At 37.8% G+C, this 21,261-nt stretch overlaps 2 protein-coding genes across 7 annotated transcripts in view; one reads left to right on the top strand and one right to left on the bottom strand.

Annotated features, from left to right (window-relative positions):
• The window catches only part of lim2.1 (lens intrinsic membrane protein 2.1), a 41,253-nt gene that overhangs the window by 15,548 nt on the left and 4,444 nt on the right, over window positions 1-21,261 (bottom strand). Inside the window, exon 2 of the mRNA XM_082158301.1 lies at window positions 8,259-8,364. The gene's annotated coding sequence lies outside the window, so the exon portion shown is untranslated. The remainder of the gene's footprint in view (window positions 1-8,258; window positions 8,365-21,261) is intronic.
• The window catches only part of ntm (neurotrimin), a 352,115-nt gene continuing 351,380 nt past the window's right edge, over window positions 20,527-21,261 (top strand). For 2 of the 6 annotated variants that reach the window (XM_082158282.1, XM_082158283.1), the window contains exon 1: window positions 20,527-20,822. In XM_082158282.1, coding sequence (XP_082014408.1) covers window positions 20,762-20,822 — 61 coding nt within the window. In that variant the 5' untranslated portion in view covers window positions 20,527-20,761. The remainder of the gene's footprint in view (window positions 20,823-21,261) is intronic. The other 4 variants (XM_082158286.1, XM_082158287.1, XM_082158285.1 and 1 more) reach the window with 3 other exon arrangements.

Genomic DNA, 21,261 nt, shown 5'->3' on the forward strand with positions numbered 1-21,261 from the left:
GCACAGCAAAGTTGTTGGCAAATCAATTAGGCGCAGTTGGTCACTTAACGCAGTGGCTCTCTCATGTATATCTCCAGTTTGAGAGCAGAGCTCCATGCAAATATAATGTAAGACAGGGATGCATTAAGCCCTCCCCATCAGTCGCAATAATGGATTAAAGTCGGCAGTCGCTCTGCAGTTTGCCAGTCAATGTTCTTTATTTTCAGCATCAACCCAATTTCATCTTCTTCTCCTGCCTTTGGAAGCAGTCGATTTGCCGTCAATTGCCATCTCAGGCAGCGGCATTAATGCGCGCCCACAAAAGGATGACACACCGCATTATCACCTCACTTGCTTTCAAATTAGAGTGGACCGCTGCCTCGGCGCAGCTTGTGACTGGTTAACACTATCAGCTATTTGTTGTGATTGGCCCTAATTCGCAGTGTCTAAAGATTTCATCAGGCATTTGATGAGTGAAATAAACCACTGCCCACAGGGAAATTGCTCTGATTAATAGAATTAGACATTGGAGGGGAATCAATACGAGAGAGGCGATCACGTGGGGATGGGCCAAGCTGCCCATCATTTCGCCTGACGTTGGCTTGGGCCGTCCAGCACATGACACTTTACCATTAACAGGCTTTGGGCTCTGTGTGAGACTCAAGAAAGCGGGGATTAGCAGTTGGCTGATGCTACGGAAAGCGCCAATCTGTTCGGATAAATGTCCGGACCATATGGGTACCGTTGGACGCGGATTACTTCAATAGCCAAGATGCGATTCTTCTTAGCGGAAAGTACGGGAGGAGCAAACTATACTCATCTTGTGTCTTTTCATTTAAGGAGCGGCCTGTTCCTCCTCCCTACACTTTTAACCACTTAAGTGCACTCAGAGGGGCATCACTCCCTCCGCTGCACCTCTGCCCCCGACTGCACCGCCCCATCCGCCCTCTTTGTGTCCGATCCCACTCCTTTACATTAAGGGCTTCTGTCGGCTGGTGACTTGCGTGAACCCCTCCGTCCATATGATTCAGCCATTACCGCGGGGCTATCGGGAACATCTAGTGTCCTTGTGAGAGGGGGATAGAAATAAACCCAGGCCCACTCTCTGTGGACGCTCATAATGCCTCTATTCACTCTTTAATTCTCTTCCCATCTGCTTTCCCCAGATGCCTGTTGCCGAGATAGAACAGCTCATAAAAATGTAAATGAATTCTATTAGATTTAAGTGGTTGTTTGTAAATATAACTCTATTTGGCGTCACTGGTGTCAATTAGGTAGTGTGAATGCATTCTTCCGCAGATGTTTAACTTAGCATAACGGATCCGTTGTATGGAATGGAGCGCAGTCCTCTGGGTACCCTGACCTAAAACAGACAACTCAAATTACTCTGTTTGTTTCTCTCAAGAACAGTAACAGAAACGTGACTGATAAAAACTACATGACTTTTTAAATCCTCATTCTGTCCAAAATAATTAGTCGGTAAGTTCTGAACGAAATAAAAATGTTAAAAAAAATGTTTTAACTCAACTAATAAAACATTCAAGATAAACATGATTTTCATGAGAACACCTGCTTTACTGACAAAATTAGTGTCCTCTGGTGGCAGAAAATGGTAGTAAATTTAAGGCTTATACAGACCAGACACAGGTAGCCTTTATTTTATACATGGTACATATATTTAAAGGCTCTACTATTGGTGCATTATTAAGACTGTTCTCGTATAAATTATTATCATCATCATGCCAGTGGTCACATTTCGACAAGAGGGAAAGTTGTGGTTACATGTGGTTTTTTTTTATGTTCTTGAAAGAAGTCTCCTATGCTCACCAAGGCTTTATTTATTTGATCAAAAAATAACTGTAATATTCTGAAATATTATTGCAATTTAAAATATTGGTTACTTTATTTTAATGTGTCCCTGTTACAGTGTAATTATACATTTAAGTACTGAGTAATAGTAACAATATACACTTACTATGGGGTTGGGTAGGGTTAGGGTTTGGTTTAGGGTTAGTTGCATGTAATTATGCCTAATTTAAAGTTATTACAATAGTAAATACATGTAACGTTCAACAAGGACACATTAAAATAAAGTGTTACCAATTTTTCTATATTTTATTATATTTTAAAATGTATTAATTAATTGATTTAGTAATTTATTCCATGGCAAAGCTGAATTTCCAGTAGCCATTACTCCAGTCTTCAACGTTACATGATCTTTCAGAAATAATTGTAATAGGCTATGCTGATTTGCTGCTCCAAAAACATTTCATTGTGCTGCTTAATATTTTTGTGGAAAACGTTACATTTTCAAAATTCTTTGTTGAATAGAAAGTTAAAAAGAACAGCAAATTTGAAAAAGAAATCTTTTGTCACATTATAAATGTTTTTACTGTCACTTTTTGATAAATGTAATGCTTCCTTTCTGAATAAAAGTATAGATTTCTTTATATATATATATATTTTATTTTTTGTATTTTTATATATATATTTTTATTTTATTTTTTATTTATTATTGTTATTATTTGGATTGACAGAAACCAGTGGGACGGTCCCAAAGTCTTTCAATACTATCGTGGAAATTTTAAACTGTATATTAAACTAACCATGTTTCTAACATCTAACCTTATTTAACATCTAACATTTGAACAGGATGTACTGTAGGAAACCAATGCAAAACTTGTGACTTTGAGTGTGTGCGTGTGTGTGTATAAATAACATAGTTTGGGAAATGAAACTAGACAGTCTGTTAGAATCTTATGATTAACAAATGAAGTCATCATTAAAACAAAGTTTGCTTTACCTAGTAACAGAAGGGTTTGCATATGAAGAACCAATCAAATAGTGGGGAAATTATGTAGTGCAGCATGACATTTATGCCATATATTATAAAAACTGTTGTATTCTTGTGTACTGTGGGATTTTCTCAATGGAATTTGTCTGAGATCCTCCAGCCTTGATTCTTATTGGGAGAGTTTCTCTGAGAACTGCTTGAACACTCTCCCGGCCGTTAATAAAGGCATTTAAAGGACATTTGCTGAAAGTCTGTCTGTTATTACTGCTGCGCACCAAGTCAGTTTAGGGAAGCAAGTAAGTTAGAGTAAGAGACTCGGCCAGCTGTCGACGGAAGACGCAAAGAGCTAGAGTATAAAGGTTATTAAGCGTCGATTGGAAGACGCTATGGGTGTCGATTTGAAGACGCTAGATAGTCAGGTTTAGGGAAAAATCCTTTAAGAGCTGATTTTGTACTCTGGGTTTCTCCAATTCATAAAGCTGACTCCTGCTAAAAGCCAGTAAAATAAATTTAGCCGATTTACATGTTACATATACATGACTTATGTAATGTGTTATGGATTTGTCCATCTGTGTGGAATGTATAAAAATATAGTAACTTTGAGGTAAGTGTTTGAAGACACTGGCCTCTAGTGGTCATAACATGAAGTGTTATTTTTATGGTCAAGCCTAATTTTTTGTCTAGGCTGTCAGATCAAATTAATGACAAGGGCTCATTAAAAATGCTAATACCCCTGAAAAATCGGAACCATGCGGCTTGTAATAATCAGTTCAGTAGGTGATGGACCAGAGGCTGATAGACAGTTTCTTTAATGCGTATCCATCCTAGACATACAGGCTCCCAGAAATCTAGACCTCTCACCCCTCAGCTTTCTTACCTCGAGATCAACCGCCTGTATCCGAAAGACCTCTCACCCCTCTGCATCTCCCTCTAAATGAGCCCACGGCACCTTGCGTCCAATATCCAAATTATACATCGGTTGGCAGAATCCACCGTGTCCACTCTGCTAATCTGGAATTAATGGGTAAAATCTGCAAGGGACAGAGAGTTTCATTGTGAGATATAGCAGCAGGTGCTTTGGAGTAACGGTTTGGGAAGAAAAACGAGTACGAGTTAATCACTAAAGATTTGTTCCTCCCGCTTTCATCTTTAGTAGTTCTGGAGCCGTGCGGTCTAATGGTCTTAACAGCACACACACACACGCACACACACATATTGGAAATGAATCTAATGAGATGAGTAGAAAGGAAGCTGAGCTGCTTAGCTTTTGGCCTGCGATTATATGAGATGATTCAAGAATATGACCCTCTTCTTGCTGTAATGTTATCCAGTAACTCACCAACTGCAAGTAAAAATGATATATACTGTAGAGATATTTTGACTTGATTATGAGGAAGTGTCCTCTTCCTACCAGCTCAGTGATAAATATCCAGGACTGGTGCAATCTGGGAATTATTGAGGACATTTTTTGAAGGGTATTATTACTAGTATCCCTGAGGGGAGTCTTTGTGTTTGTTGAGGAGCCAGATTTGGCAGTGCAACATCATTGAGAAGCATGATAGCTCTGCCACCTCTTCACTCGTTCTTCCTCTTTCTCTTTGTTGTTTTCTCTTGCTCGCTCTCCAAGCAAAGGCCCCCTGCTGCTGGAGAGAGATGGTCTCAGCATGATATCAAACAAACAAAAACTTTCAAGCCTCTCTCTCTCTCTCTCTCTCTCTCTCTCTCTCTCTCTCTCTCTCTCTCTCTCTCTCTCTCTCTCTCTCTCTCTCTCTCTCTCTCTCTCTCTCTCTCTCTCTCTCTCTCTCTCTCTCTCTCTCTCTCTCTCTCTCTCTCTCTCTCTCTCTCTCTCTCTCTCTGTGTACATGCACACACACACACATCACTAAATGGTCTGACAGGAGTGTTGCACACCCTGTGAGCTCAGGCACCTCTTCTGTCTCATCCACTTAGCCTTGAAAACCATTTAACTACCTGGCCAAAAACATTCAATAACACCAGACACCAAAACTGCTCTTTTCAGACAGTTTTATGGCTGCCTTGAGTCAGTTAGACTGTCTCGGATTATATAAGTGTCTCTATAGTTGACAACGAGCAAGAACAAGAACTCAAAAGCTTTTTTTCTTCTTTTTTTTTGCAGTATAACAGGGTTGCGCAAAATTCAGAATTAAAGAATTGGCTATCTATCTGTCTATTTCTATAGGCCTATAATCCTTCAAACTTCATTTTTAACTTTTTTTCTTACACTTTCAAACAAGTTTCTATTGACAAACTTTTCTTTTCAAATTAAAAACTTGTAATGACAGCTTATTTTGGCCACATACAAAAAACAAAGAAAAAAAATCATGCTGTGATAAATCATAATTATGACATAAAAAGTCTTAAAAGTTGAATTCAGGACAAAAGTCAATTTTTAATGTCAGAATTATGTCATAAGTATAACCTTTAATCTCATAATTATATATATTTTTTTGTCATAATTGTAACTTTTATCCAAATGTGGACTTTTTGTCATTATTTACATTTGTTTCATCTCATAATTTTGACTTTTATCTCACAATTTTTAAATTGTATCTCATATTTTTTTTAAATCTCAAAATGTTTATGCCATATTAATGAGATTTTATGTCATAATCATGATTTACCAAAGCATGATTTTTTTTCTTATGTGGCTAAAATGGGCTTCCACAGTATATTCATATATTTTAATTTTATTTGATTTTAATTTTAAAAGAAAATTCACATTCAAACTTAAATTGTGATTTTACATCCTGTTTGATACCCTAATTCAAGCACAGTTCAAAACCGGGATTTTAACTGGAATTTAAAAGGCATTCTCAATTGAATGGTGCACAACCTGGAATTTCATTTAAATTCTCCTGCTTTCTGAGAATTTTTGTAGATTTTTCTGTGATTTTTGAAAAGTACAAATATAACAGGTCATAGAACACCATGTTTAATCAGTTCACAAGAATTAGAACTGTAAAAATGCGGTATAAATAGTTTCAGATGAAGTCTAGCAGCATGTCGAGATGTTATGTCAATACATGTGTGCAATTTGGTACTTCTAGGGTGTCTAAACACATTGGGAGCAGCTTTTCCCACATTTCCTGTAAATGAAAGCCTATGAGTCATGTTGCTCGGGGTAAAAGACAGGGAATCAAAGTGATTTTATGCCTTCGCTAGAGTCATTGTGTCCTTCACACTGATAAAGAACTGAGTGTTCTAGTAAAGCTGCAATGCCTTATACTGTACAGTGTAGGTAATATGTAGCTAAAAAAGAAACCAGTATAGTTAGCTGTTTTTGTTTAACATCTAAGACATTTAAATAATGTTTTAGACGCATTTGAATCATGCTGATTATACCAACATTTAAGTAAAATGAAATTTCATGTAAGCAACACAAATTATGAAGAGAAAACAACAATGCTAACTAGATCTATATATCCTGGGGCCCGTTCTTAGTTCGTGGCTTTTACACGCTTCATGTGTAAAATCAAATGAAGTGCTAATTTCAATAGACTACACTTGACAATGAAAAAAGTGTAAAGCCTGTACAAATACAACAAATTGTTAAAAATGGAAATTATTGGGAATCATGCAACAAACATGCATGTACAAATGAACATTTCATTTGTTTATCTATTATAACTTTTATGTAATTTTGTCTGCTTGGCTGTTACTTTTAATTATATGATTTCATTATGTTGTTGTCTTGACGCCAGCCAATCGCTGCATTTCTTATCATGGTTTCGAGGTTCGATACATCTGTCCTTTCCAATGAACACAAGATCACGCAGTAATATCAGACAATTTAGTCCAGATATTTCAATCAAATCCACAAATTAGTTTCAAGAACCAAATCAGCCAAATATCAATTATCTCAATTAGAAGATCTGGCATCTGTCAAATCATCTCAGATGTATTAAGCAAGTTGTGAAGAATGGACCTCTGGATATGCCACTAAAATGCCATAGAAAACAGATTTGTATGTCATACAATCCAAAAATCTGAAATTCATCCTCAATAAGGAAGTAATTATCCACTTTATAACTGGTGATTATTAATACGCCAGTTGTGTATGTATAATACAATTTATTTAAACATTATAATACAAAATGGTGAGCAAAGATGCACTGAGCTGCCAACTGCCATTGCTGCTGTACATATTGTTATCAACCAGCTACACTTGCACTGTGGTTGTAACTCATTTAAACGAGCACCAGGGGGCAGCCTCGTGTCATGTCTAAGACTAAATCTAAATTATTGCTGAACAACATCTAAAATATAGAAGTATAATAAATCACAAAAATAATGATAAAGAACAGAACTATACAAGAAGATCATAAAAAAATATATACTATTATATATATCGTTATGCAACCATGCACAAGGTCTTTTTTTATGTTTCTGATATATTCTTTCCAACCTGACTTATTTGAAGAAAAAAATTCAAACAACCTCAAGGGGAAACAATCCATCATTCTGAATTCATATATTCCCAGATAACATCAACATTAAATGACATCAGTCTCTCTTATGACTTACTTCATATTTTCTGACATAAAAAACTAGATTGACTTCAGATGTGTGTGTGTGTGTGTGTGTATGTGTGTATATGTATATATATGGCTACTCATTGCTGTCAGATCAACGGTTCCCATGCATTCTGTTTTCAATATTTACGGTGGTGTTATAATAAGTGAGATATAGAGTATGTGCTCAGATTTAATTATTTTGCCCTTTTGCAATGACTTACTCACCAGGGTAAGATGAATTCTCAGAGCTCACTTTGTTTTGAATATTGAACTCTATTTTGCCTCTAAAAGGTCATTCGTAATATCTTAATAAAACAGCCAATTTTGACAGCAAAATATAATCACTTTCCATTTTTCTCAAGCAAACGGCTGTACCATCCCCTTCATTCTGCGTCCTGAATCTCAATTGGAATCACCCTCCCTCTATCTTTCAGGATTTATGTGGACGTTGATATAATATACGGCCTCTATTATTCGTCCCCAGCTGATTATCGTGGCAAAGTCTGGTGCAAATACATGTCAGAAATTTTGCCTCATCCATCCCCTTTCTCTCAGCAGAGACGTGGAATCATTTACCATGAAAATGATTAATAACGTATAAGCCTCCCGAGAGCGCAAGCACAGTACCCATCAACTTGTATTACAGAAATTAAACATTCATCAAAATTCTGAACATTTCCTTGTCATCCAGAGCTGAGCCTCTGTGATGGAGCAGCACAGGGAATCTCTGCGGTAGAGGATGTTTCGTGTAAGCCAGACTTTATTACTATACTTTACTTTCAAGCATCCGAGGAAAGCATGTTGATTAAGGATCAGCTTTTATGATTAAGAAAGAAGAAAAGGGGAGAAACCTGTTTTCAGATCAGTTCTCAGGTACTGTTTGAGGCCCCACAAACGCTGAAATCCCATCAAACATTCCAGATTCTCCAACTCTTTCATCTGTTTCCCACCTGGAGGACTGTAATTCCACTGCAGATACAGAACCGGAAGGGAACTGCAATCCATCTCCAATGCACAATCTCTCATCCTCAGCGGCTCTGCCTTTTCCGACACTCCCTAAAAAGATATTAAGAAAAGATATTCATATCTCAAACATCCCAGTCATTTTTGTATTATAATGGAAGGGTAAAATTTGCTCTGAGACTAGCAGTGAGATACAATCATATCTACAGACACATAACAGTAAGAATAGCTATAATTATTATGAGACAGGGAAAGCATGAATAATATCAGTGTGTGTACATAAGTGTGGCTGAGTGTGTGGTCTATATAAGTGGTTCACAACTTTCACACTGTACATCGCATGAACCAAAATTGTTGATCATATTGCATAAAAGAAAACAAAAATGTACAGAAAATCAAACATTAACATAAATATAAAAAATATTACCAAGAGCTGCACAAGTCTAGCAATATCATTTAAGGCTTAATAGGACATTATGTTGGCCTCTTGAATTTCGATGGTCCCATGCTCTTACAGCCAATAATATACAGCACAAAACACATTGTGGGCATCATATGTATACTTATCCCTGCTCTCTGTGACCCCATCAGAACAGACCTACAGCTTATTTTTGGGTCATGACCCACCTGTTGAGAACCACTGGCTTGTATATTGCAGCATATGTAGGACAGATGAAATAATATGTTGACAGATAGCAATTTGTCTCATAGGAACGACACTTTTAATTTAATTTTCATTAGTAGTAGATCACTTTAAAGAAAAAAAAAATTCCAACTTGTCATTTTATTTCTCTCTATCGTTTTCTCTCTAAAGATAGAGAGAAATAAAATGTTCTGTGTGAAATGTAAAATTCTGTGTCCTGAAGGAATTATGAATTCCTGACAGCAAGATCCATTACCTCATTACTCATAATATGTTGAAATATAATTTCACAGCTGTTTGTTTTGATAGTGGGATTAGCTTTTGAATTAATATTGAAACTATCAATATAGACGCATTTGATACACATTCTTCCCCTAATATGGTAGCACCATAATTACATGCATTACGGCATATTAGATATGAGGCAGAATATATTGTAAACATGCTCTCGGTGGAAATATAAGCACGTAATCGCATGAATACTAACAAATACTGCTCCATAACCTAGTGAGCTGCCTATCTATCTATCTATCTATCTATCTATCTATCTATCTATCTATCTATCTATCTATCTATCTATCTATCTATCGTATCTATCTATCCATCCATCCATCCATCCATCCATCCATCCATCCATCCATCCATCCATCCATCCATCCATCCATCCATCCATCCATATCTTTATCAATAAACAGTCTCTAACTATCAACTTTTACTTTAATATATACAATTACAAACATAAAAATCCATAGAAAATTAAATAATGGCATACTGGCAATCAAATGGCAATCAAATAATAAGCAGTTTTAAATGTACTGAATTGAATGCAAGCAACTTATTTATAATCAAAATTAACATAATTTCTCATCATCATCCATTCTGGGATTGATTTTTGACAAAACCTATAGCAATAACTCAAATTTGACCAAAAAATCTATAGTAGGCAGCATAATTAAGTTGCCTGCCTTTTGGAACAACCTTCATGTCGTTAGCATATGATAAATTAAAATGCAGGTATTTATTGATGGCACAGACATTGAAAAACACAGCTAAAGGTATCCGCTCAACTGCCCTGACAGACTAAATAAAGCCATGCAGCTTATTTGATGGAGCTGTAGCACATCTAAGAAGAATTCGCTGACTAATGTATCTGTCAGTCTCTCTGGCTAATGTACTTCAGGCTGTCCTCAGGTCAGCCGACTCGAGCCGAGACAGCAGTGATTTAAAGGATCACAGAGTGAGCAAGGTGACTTTCTGCGTTTCAACTGTCCCAATGCTAGACTCTCAAATGGCCTGGCACTTGAAACACTCTCCTTCATAGAGTTCCCTCCTAGCTTATACACTTACTCTCCCAGTCTTTCATTTCTCTAAGCATGGTCTCACAGTGCTCCGGTCTTATGGTCTGTTCAGTCAACAGGCGGACGTGCAGGACGGACTCATCTAGAGAACTGAAATTCTCAGAGCGTACTAACAATGCAGTTTGGTTGCTGTAGATTAACTGACTCTTCCTGATCTCTGGTTATATCAAGCAATGGCTTTCCCTTGGGCAACGATACATGCTGCCAGTCTGCAGTGCTAGTAAGAAACCAATTTATTTGGACTGATACGAACACAACAAGGAACCGATGCAGGGCTGAAATGAAAATCAAGCAAGTTTTATTAGTGCTAGGGTTAGCTATTTGAGCCTAAGTATTAGACTAAAGTTTAAGCTTGCACTGTTTGTGCTAAACACACAAACAACATGAACAACATGACAAGAGAGGTTTGCTGTTACTTTTCAAAGTGATCAGACATACAATTTTAACTCAAAACGGGTGAAAAAATGCAATAGATATATTAAAGTAAGCATGAAATGAAAATTCATCATATCTATTTTCTAAATGTGTGTTATAGATTCTACTGGGAACAATTTATCCGTGCAAATGTTTCATTTAAATAAAAAAAAAGACCTTGCAATGTTTAATCAAAAGATCATAACCAGTGTTACATGTATGATCTGTGTTTCCCCCCTTCATTGTGTTTTTGGTTCAGTCCTGTGACCTAGTGTTCCATGATTGTTCTAATTAGTCATGTCTATCACATGTGTATTGTCAATCACCTCATTAGTTTCCAATCAACAACTTCAATGCATAGAACCTGCCGTATTTTTTTCTTTTTCGATAATCCATCACAATAGGGAAGGAAAATTCTGTTGCCACTTCCATTTCAACGTGCCTTTAAAGGGGTCCAATTATGCCCTTTTACTTAGTCTTGATGTTGTTTTTTAGGGTGTCTAGAATATGATTTCATGCTTGATTGTTCAAGAAACGCTTAATTTTTTACATATTTTACATTATTACAGCTCCTCTCTCCTCAGTCTGGTTGAAAGTGTTGTTTTCAATGAAGCCCCTCCTTTCGGAATACGAAATGTGCTGTGACTGGTTAGCTGGCCCAGTGTGTTGTGATTGGCAGCGCTTAGCGCGTGTTCAGGATATGTCACGCCTCTTCATAACCGCAAGCTCTAATCAGATGTAGGCTAAATATTAATGATATCGTAAATTTCAAACTATTTCGAGCCCGTTTCAGACCCTGACAAATGTTAACGAACAAGAGGATTGTGCTGAACGGATTTCAAGCAGGGATTTTTCACAGGACATTTCAGAGTGGTATGTTTTTTTGTTTGTAATTTTCTTATAGATACGATGTTATCCACTATCATATTTGTTGGAAAATTAGGGTAATACAAACAGTAATCGATCACAAAATCATGGATCATTTTCCTAATGGGCGGTGAACAGTCTTACAAAAGCAAGAGCTTACAAAAGCTAAAGTAAACACTACATCAATACTGTAATGTTAGTTAGCAGGCTAGTGGAGGCAAAGCTTTGCCCTTCCTTTACATCATAGCTATCATAGCAAAAACATTAAGCTTATAATTGGAACTGTTAATAGAAAACACAACTACAAATAATAGGCTAAGACATACTTACAAGTTGTGATCCATTAAACAACAGATTGTCCCGAAAAAATGGGAATGGCTACGTCTTTCAGGAGAAGCTTTTGTGCGTATAGTCTGCATTGTACTCTCTTCTGGAAGCTGTTCTCCGTAAAATGTGCAGCGCACAGACAAACGTTGATGTTATAATATTCAGAAACAGTGTTAAAAATGTATTATAATATAAAAAGAGGTTATCATTTTTATAGAGTTTTTATAGAATTTTTATAGAGGTTATAAAAATAAATGATAACCTTTCTAAGTTCGTCAGCCTTAGGACAAACTTTTTCTGGGGTGTAAAAAACAGAGACAACAACTCTTCCTCTTCTCTAAACCAACCCAACATGGCTGCATGTTCCCAAGGGCAGGGTTTATGTCAATTTTAGAGTTGGTGATGTCACCAACCCAGGAAGAAGCTCGTTGTAGTCCCTACCAGCCGTTTGTTGTAGTCCTTAAAAAAACTATTTCTGTAAAAGAAAATATCTCTCTTTGCATTGAACTTTGAGCGTCATAACTTTGCAGATGTAGTTTATGCTCAAACAGCAACATCTAACTAAAGTTAGAAAGGTTAAATCATAAACAAAGAGCCCTTTAAAGCATGGAGCTGAGCCATATCTCTAGGCTCTTTTGAGTAGGGCTAGTAAAAAACAACCCAGAACGCTGTCAAAGCAGCGAGAAAAAATCACATTTGTTTGCACATTGAATATGTTTTGTTTGTTATTTAATTTATATTTGTTCCTGGCTCAAATAATAATTTACCTGTAACAAAGTTTTGCTACTAATTCTGACCGGCTCAAGCTTGTTATCAAGGTTGCAGGCAGTGTATTTGTGTCAGAGATGTCAATGAATATAATCATCTTTATGCCATGGCTTGACGTACTCAGTTAAGCAGGATTGTCAAATAATCAATTTTTCCCACACACTTCATTTTCTGCCAAATGGTTTGCTGTTTCGACTCCGAATTGCTTGAGGGATTTTTTTTATTCCTTGTGTGACGTAAAAGGATTCATTGACATTGGAGATGACAAGCAGTTTCACTTCACTGAGCTGGTTAATGATTTTTCACATTCACATTCAAAGCCAAATTTAACAGCAAGTCACCTGCTGAGGTCTTCAAGGAAGAACAATGGAGGTCCATTATTACATGATTAATTTATGTTCACCTTTTGCACACCATATGCAGTTACAACAAAATGCAGCGACCACAAAATATTTATTCGCTTTCTCAACCTGTTTCTGAAGTGGTGCTCCACACCTAAAAAAACCCAATTAATTATAGTGCTTCTCTAAAGTGGATGCTGGCCTTAGAGTGTTTTACTGACACGAGGAAGTGTGTGCATGTTTTTAAATTGTATTAATGGCCTTGGAAGTAGGCCAACATTTGTTTATTTGATTCACCAATTGGCAGTAGAAAAGCACATAATATTTTTAATAACCTTATGATGTCTCTCATAGGCCCACTTCCTCATATCATAAAAAGTGCTTAGGAGAGACCAGGGAATGTTGAAAGTTGTAACACGGTCGACTTAACCAATAAAAAATGAGCTACCGAGGTCTTTAAGTAAAAATGGATTGGAATGGAAAAATAGAAAGGATTTAAGCCCAAAAATACTGAAGAGTATAAATATATCAGTATGTGTGGTACGTTTTAGGGGGCGTTTACACGACACCGTTTTCAAATAAAAACGGAAAACTTTTAATGCATTTTGGTTGTTCATTTACACGACAATGGCATTTTCAAGGCCTGAAAACGCAAACTTTTGAAAACAGGTTTCAAAGTGCAAGTTTTTGAAAATTAGGGTAAGTGTACCTGTTAAGCCCACCAAAATCTAAGTCTAGGTTTTTTTTCATAGATATTGACATGGTTTATAAGAAAAATCATTTGTTAAAATGCAAGATTTATCTCTTATTTGAAAATGTATTAAGTAGTTGATGTAAATTTTAGAATATAAAATTAAGATAATTTAGGAATAAAGTCAGAAGTCTGGCATGGGCTTAATTGGTACTTTGGCACCATTTAAGCCTGCATGTGTTCCAAATAAGCCCACATCATCATTGATTCACAAAAAGTTTAAATTAATTGATTTTAAAGAAGTAAAACATCAATATATTTATTCAGTGACAGGGAAGTATTAAAAAAATTCCTTTTGCCAAAGTTTGATTAGAGCCCTGGGTTGGATGGGGAGGTGACAGTGGCCGGTGGTCTGGAGCCTTAAAGGGATAGTTCACTTTGAAATTAAATTTTGGTATGTTTTAGCTTACCTCAAGGGCATCCAAGATGTAGGTGTCTTTGTTTCCGCAGTAGTTTCAATTTTGATATTTTTAGGTCAAACCGTTCTTGTCTGTCAGTCATATAATGCAGGTCTATGGTCACCACCTCAAAGAGCATGCACAGAGAAGTCCAAATTAAACAATTCCCCATCGTAAGTACACAAGACACGAAACGAGCGGTTTGTGTGAGAAAACGAACAATATTTATATCGTTTTTACCTCTTGTACACAACCACGTCCAAGTGATTTGCTTGCGCAGACTAAGCCAGAACGCACGCACACGTCACACACCAGGAAGCGCGCGTGCCCTCAGATCACTTGGACGTGGTTGTGAACAAGAGGTAAAAACTATATAAATACTGTTCGTTTTCTCACACAAACCGCTCGTTTCGTGTCTTAGGCCATCAATGTGTATATACTTACGATGGGGAATTGTTTAATTTGGACTTCTCTGTGCATGCTCTTTGAGGTGGTGACCATAGACCTGCATTATATGACTGACAGACAAGAACGGTTTGACCTAAACATATCAAAATTGAAACTACTGCGGAAACAAAGACACCTACATCTTGGATGCCCTTGAGGTAAGCTAAAACATACCAAAATTTTATTTCAAAGTGAACAATCCCTTTAAGTCGGCTTGACTAGAGTTGTAGTTGGAGTCATGCTGGAAGTTTGACCGGGTGTATCTCGGGAGCCAAGCCGAGTTGGGGCTCCAGACTCTGGGGTTCCGGGGGTCTCCTAGTGGGCCCCCCACACCGGGAGTATGCAGCCTTAGGTCGACTTGACTCTGGAGTTATGCCCGATCAATGTTCCACAGGAAGTGACCATATCTCTGGAAGAAAGCCGAGTTAGGGCTCAATACTGGGTGACCCCTCCATGTCTGGAGTCCGGAGCCCCAACCCTGGTCAAAACTGGACAGGAAGTGGCGGTATCTTGGAGCCAGACGGTCCCAGGGGCTCAGGACTGTGGGGAATGTAAGGTCCCTCTGGGATCTCTCCATGCCCGGACTCTCAAGACTTAACTCAGCCTGGCTCCCGAATTATGCCCGGTTATACATAAAGGACTTTAGGACAAAACGGGCTCTATCTCATTTGAATAAATGTGTGTAATTTGTAGGCCTATCAAAATATAGTTGTAAATTAAGGTAGTAAGTAAGGTAAGGTTAAAAGGTTAGTAAGGTAAAAGCACACAAAGAAATGTTATCACTAAAGACTTTAAGAAAATGTATCAAAGTTTGCAATTAGAGGGAGTCCTCATTGAAACACATAAGGTGGGCTTAAATGGTTCCACGGCGAGTAATGGTGAAAAAAGACAATGTTTTCCTTTAAAAATGTAAGATATGTTTACAAATAAATGCATGGAGCTTAAATATACTGTGGACTAAAGTATTATAGTAATTTTCATTGTGTCCACATTGAGAAATGTTACTTTTTTTTCATTCAAGTGTTGCTTGTGTTGGCTATAGTTTGCATGCGTTTTGTGGCGCTGTACCATTTAAGCCCATCTTTAAAAAAGTTAATTTATGAAAATAATCTTCTCTACAAAACAATTTATGATGTATTTATTTGTAAATTAATGTAAAATGAATCACAAATATTTATTGTTTGCAGTTCACATGCTTAATTGTTTGGCAGTCTAGCCTTTCTGTAAGGCTAATGGTTTGACCTTGAGATTAGCTTTGAACGCAAGCTAATAAAACTCATCTTTCCATTTAAAGGAAAATTATATAAAATGATAAAGTACTATTTGTTCATAGACAAAAAACAATACATTTATCTCTTATTTGACGTAATATCAATGTAGTTACCAAAGAAATGGCTGAAAATTGCAGAAATGTGTTGATTTCTGAAGGGGTGACTTTGTGTGAAGTCCCCTGAGACAGCATGCACATGGGTGGGGCTAACTCAACATTGCCAAATGTGATTGGTATGCAATAAAAATGCCAGGGAAGTAACAAATCACTGGATTGGTTAAAATAATGAGCAGCATAAAATATAATTTTCTCTTTTTTTAATTTTTTTAATTAAAGGGTACATGGGCTTAATACACTTACCCTAAACCTTTATTGTCTCTGTGTAAACTACAAAAACGCACATTTGTGAAAACGGTGATGTCCTGTGCATGCATGTTGCGAGTTCAGTCAACAAGTGCATACCGGTAGAATTTCTTTACAAAGTGACCTAGGCTACTACTGGCCTGGTATGCAGGTCTGTTTTTTAATCGTTTTCGCGGATCCGTGTGAACGGGATCATTTTGACAACGTTGTTGTCTGTCCGCAAAAAAGTAGATGTAGGTGTTGTGTGGCTAGATGTATTAATCCACATAGCTCTCTCTATTTACTCCCAAAATCTGAGCCAGCCACTGAAGACGAGGTGGATTAATTTTGTTTTAGAATAAAATGCTCCCTCTACTCCACCAAAATTCGTTTATGTACTTGCGCACTTCTTATACTGTGTTTACTCAGCTCTTACAGTGATTTTCTAGAGTAAAACTGACGCTTCATCTTTTGTGTGATGTAAACTTTATTAAACTCATCAGAATATTTTTGGCCATCATTCGGATGGGTCCTCTACAGCAGGCTTGTTTAGTGGATACAAGCAATGACAAATACATTATTATAACCGCAATTAAACTAAACTATACCTGTTCCATCTCCATAAAGCATATATTCTCTGACTCTGTAGTAGAGGTCTTCACAGTGAACCCGAGACCCGTCGACCCGGGACCCGACCCGGGACCCGTACGGGTTCGGGTCTATATTTTAAATGATCAGCCGGGTCCGGGTCGGGTCCGAATCTATTACTTCGGGTCCCGGGTCTGTTTAACATTGTGTGTAATACCCGTGCGATCGGAGTCATCAGATCAGACGCGGAAAAAAACCGGCCGTGATTAGACACTGCTTGTGTTTTTTTGTAACTTGCAACTTGTAAAATTAGGACACTCAAAATAAATTGCGTTAAAAAGCATTATTTTAGGTTGATCCAGCTAGCGCGCATGTGCAGTCTCAAGCGCGTGTCATGTTTCTATGGCAACCAGTTACCAGAGCTTCAGTGAGGGACCGCCAAACCGCGCTTTAGATTTTACAATATAAATTAACCGTCTTGTTTAATCTTAAAGTTTTAGTGGTCAGATTCAGACTCGATGCAGAGCAGAGAGCACGGAGATGATAGCAAATAAATAACGTCAGCGGCCATGGCACTGAACAAGCAATCGTTATTATAGTTCAAAAGGGCAAACAGTCAAAGTTATAATGCGAGTTAACTCGAGTCAGAATGTAAGTTACATGTGCAAAGTTGCATTTGTCATCCGTCACCGTGACATCAAGTGGACTATTGAAGCTGAAATAATGAGTGGATTAAGCTTGGACTTGGAATAACGAGAGGAATAACATGGATAATTGTCGGAGGATTGTAATGCATGATCACAGCCAGTCAGGTAATGTTACAAGGAAGGGAGAGGAGACTACTACGCTACCACGGCTCCTTAAATTAGGTAAGACAAAAAGTTGTATTTTTCGCAACAGGTTTATTGACTTGTAAGCAGTTTAAGGTGGAATATGTGACAATCGGGTCCAGTCGGGTCTGTCTTCCCGGCGGTTTCGGGTCCAGCTTTGAAATAATAGACGGGTCCGGGTCGGGTCCGGTTAGGCATTTCTCGGATCTGCACGGGTCCGGGTCCAGCTTTTGAAATAATAGACGGGTCCGGGTCGGTTCGTTGTAGCACATTACGGGTCTCTTTCGGGTTCGGGCACGACTTTTTGGACCCGTGAAGACCTCTACTCTGTAGGCATTATTGTCAGACTCCGGGTCGAAATGAACACCGTTACAGAGAGTTTCTGTTTTGATATTAGCATCGTTCCGTGATATGAGATTGTAGCACGCTGGTGAGGCTCCGCCCCCTGTGCCGTGCAACAGCAGCTCATTTGCATTTAAAGGACACACAAAAATGGTGCGTTTTTCTCAGCCCCAAAAAGTGACAATTTAACACTAGAAGTGCCAGAATTCCATAACTACTAGAACTGCCGCAAGCGGTCATTTTGACCGCTATATTCCAAACTCTATATCTTTAATGATAAATACCCAATTGAGAGATTAATGCATTTATTGTATTAATATGTCTTTAAAAAACAAAACAACACCAAACTGTACATTTAAACAAGTTTAATTATACATTTATAAATAAATAATATCCGTAGATGTCCTGAACAAAATGACGGAGTAGCCCATATTTGTTTACACAGTTTGATCGCGTTGCGCCCGCCGACACACACACACACACACACACACACCCCAACCATATTCCAGTATTGCAATCTTGACATTGCAGCCTGTTCATTATAGCCACAATAAAATATAATAATAAAATAGTCAACCTAACATAAAAATTCCACTGCTCTGTTTGTAGCCTAGTAGGCTAGCCTACAATTCGTACCATTTTGCGCATGTGAAGAGGATGATTTTTTCCGTCGATATTGGAACGTGAGTGAAGTACAAAGCCTATAATAAAGAAATAGTTTACCATCCAAATACATCGCAAATGTTGAAACATTTTGATTCTAATTAGAAAGTTACGTGAGCCTAACGCCGCTTACTTTCACTTTCGCTTATAACGCATTTCATTTTGGCTTGTTTATAGTTATTTTTTCATTCTTGTTCTGAATATCATTACATTTAAATGATTTGTTGTTGAATATGTTTAGTGTATTTTTAACCACATTTTATTGTTGTGTATATTGGTATAGCCTATAATAATACCGCGAAATTCCGTGCGGTCAATATGACCGTCTATGGCCGAAATAGGTAAATATGTTCATTTGTTTTTTTGCCTTATGTGTAATTTATATGAAAAACATTTAAAATGAAAATACAGACACTTTTAGGAAAAGTCAGGTACCAGCAGGATTGTATTTATTTTTTCAACAAAGTTATTGCAGATATAAAATTCAAAACGGTCAAAATGACCGCCATGGCCGTTCTAGTGTTAAACATGCTGTAAAAAAAATTATCTGTTGGGTATTTTGAACTAAAACTTCACATACACACTCTGGGGACATCAAATACTTATTTTACATCTTGTGAAAAAGGGCATAATAGGTCTCCTTTAATTTACACACTTTGGGGCCGTTTACACAAAACCGTTTTCAACTAAAAACATTAAACTTTTTATGCGTTTTGGCCGTTCATTTTCACGACAATGGCATTTTGGGTCCTTGAAAATGCAAACTTTTGAAAAAGTGATTCAAAGTGCAAGTTTTTGAAAATGATATTGTTATCGTCTCCGTGTAAACCACAAAAACGCAAATTTGTGAAAACGGTAATGTCATGCGAATGCGTATTAAGGGTGCTTCTCAATTCTTATTTGTGCATCCTCGTTTCCTTTCCTCGCGTCTCAGCTCCAGCCCCTGTAGGATGTGAGGGAAGGCTGCAAGGAAAGAAAATGAGGATGGAAGAATCGAATGAAAGCTTTTTTATACATTGGAATACTTGATCACTCGAGTGTCACTTCACAGCGTCATCAGCTGCGCTCAAGGATCTGCCCTTATGTTGTTGGAAGTTTGGTTTTTTAAGAAATTCATAATAAATAATAATAAAGCAAGATACCCTGTTGAAATATGTGAGATGTGTGGTGAGATGTATAAACTGCAAAGGTAAAGTATAAATTAAAATTATTGTCACCGATGAGAAGGGGGAGGAGAATTTATATGTGCGTCCCGTTTAGTCGGTTAAACACTTCTGCATAGGATACACCTGTGTATCCTCGCTCGTAACTCCTCTGGAAGCCTCCTCCTCGATCCTCACCTCCTCGCGGTGCAATTAGAGAATTGAGATGTCCTTCAAGATGGCTGAGCTCGACCGGTTTCCGGGTCATAGGATGGAGGACGGAGGAGAGAGGAGGGATATTGAGGAGCACCCTGAGTGTTCAGTCTGTATGCACTTGTTTCTTTACAAAGTGACATCGCCAACTACTGGCCTGGCCTGCATATTTTTTATAGTTTTCGCTGATCTGTGAGAAAGGGATAGTTTTGACAACGTTGTTGTCTATACAAAGAAAAAACGCAAAGGAAAAACGTTTCAGTTTTTAGTACATTAAAAACTCCTCTTCCTAAAAAAGTTAGATGCTGAAACAAAATGCAGTAGAATGCTGCTTGTTTTTTGTTTTCCCTCAATAAAGGACCAATTTCGAGACAGTGGGGTGAATTCATTTCAATGGGCATGCTGGAAATTAAAACCAGTGCTAAATAATAACTCAACAACTGTTATAAAAGGATTAAGCAATAAAACAAACGGCCTTAGGATATGCAGCAAATACACTATTTGGAAACTAACCCAAGCATTGCACTTCAAATGCACAGTCTCTTGAGCAAATGAAAACAGCGGGTTCTTTTAATCCTGTGGAAGCAGCTCCATAAGCAATACCTCACCGAAGGAGGGACTTCTCAGCGCCTGCGTAGGTGAGTGAGCGAGTGCCCACTTCACAGTTACTTAGAGTCTGGGACTACACTTCCACTTCCACTTATTCCTCCGGATTTTCAAATTGGTATTTGCAAGAAGGAAAACAATCCCGCAGACCTCACGCGCACTCGATCCGCTCCAGACGCCATGAAGAATCCCGTGTGCTGGGTCGTCCTGACTGGAATATCCATCGCTTTTATTCAACAAGGTAAGATTAATATTTTCAGGAGATTTAAATATTATCCGGAAAGTGTTTTTTTTTGGGAGGAAAACCATTGGTTTTCATTTGGAGATTATTGTGCGGGTCTCGTGTTGGACGCGCTCGCAGATCAATAAAGACAAGTGCAACTCTGTGGCGTTTTCTGCGGCTTCAAACTGTTACGATGGGCATGATTCTGTTTGGCTTTTGATGTATTTTCAGCATTTTAGACGGAGGACTGATGGTTTGACTTTATATTCGCGTTTGAAAGTTTTCTGAAAAGCGCATTGGATGTGGTGTGTGAGGACGCTGTCTTTCCAAACGCGTGCACTTGTTTCACATCTGTGCGACTGCGCAACAGTGTAATGAGTGCGTTCAGAGAGCAGCTCCCATCGTAGTTTCTGATAAACTGGTTTAAGTTGGTTGCAGAGATATACTAAGTTGTGTT

The sequence above is a fragment of the Leuciscus leuciscus genome (genome assembly GCF_965113295.1).
Source record: "Leuciscus leuciscus genome assembly, chromosome: 24".
NCBI lineage: Eukaryota > Metazoa > Chordata > Actinopteri > Cypriniformes > Leuciscidae > Leuciscus > Leuciscus leuciscus.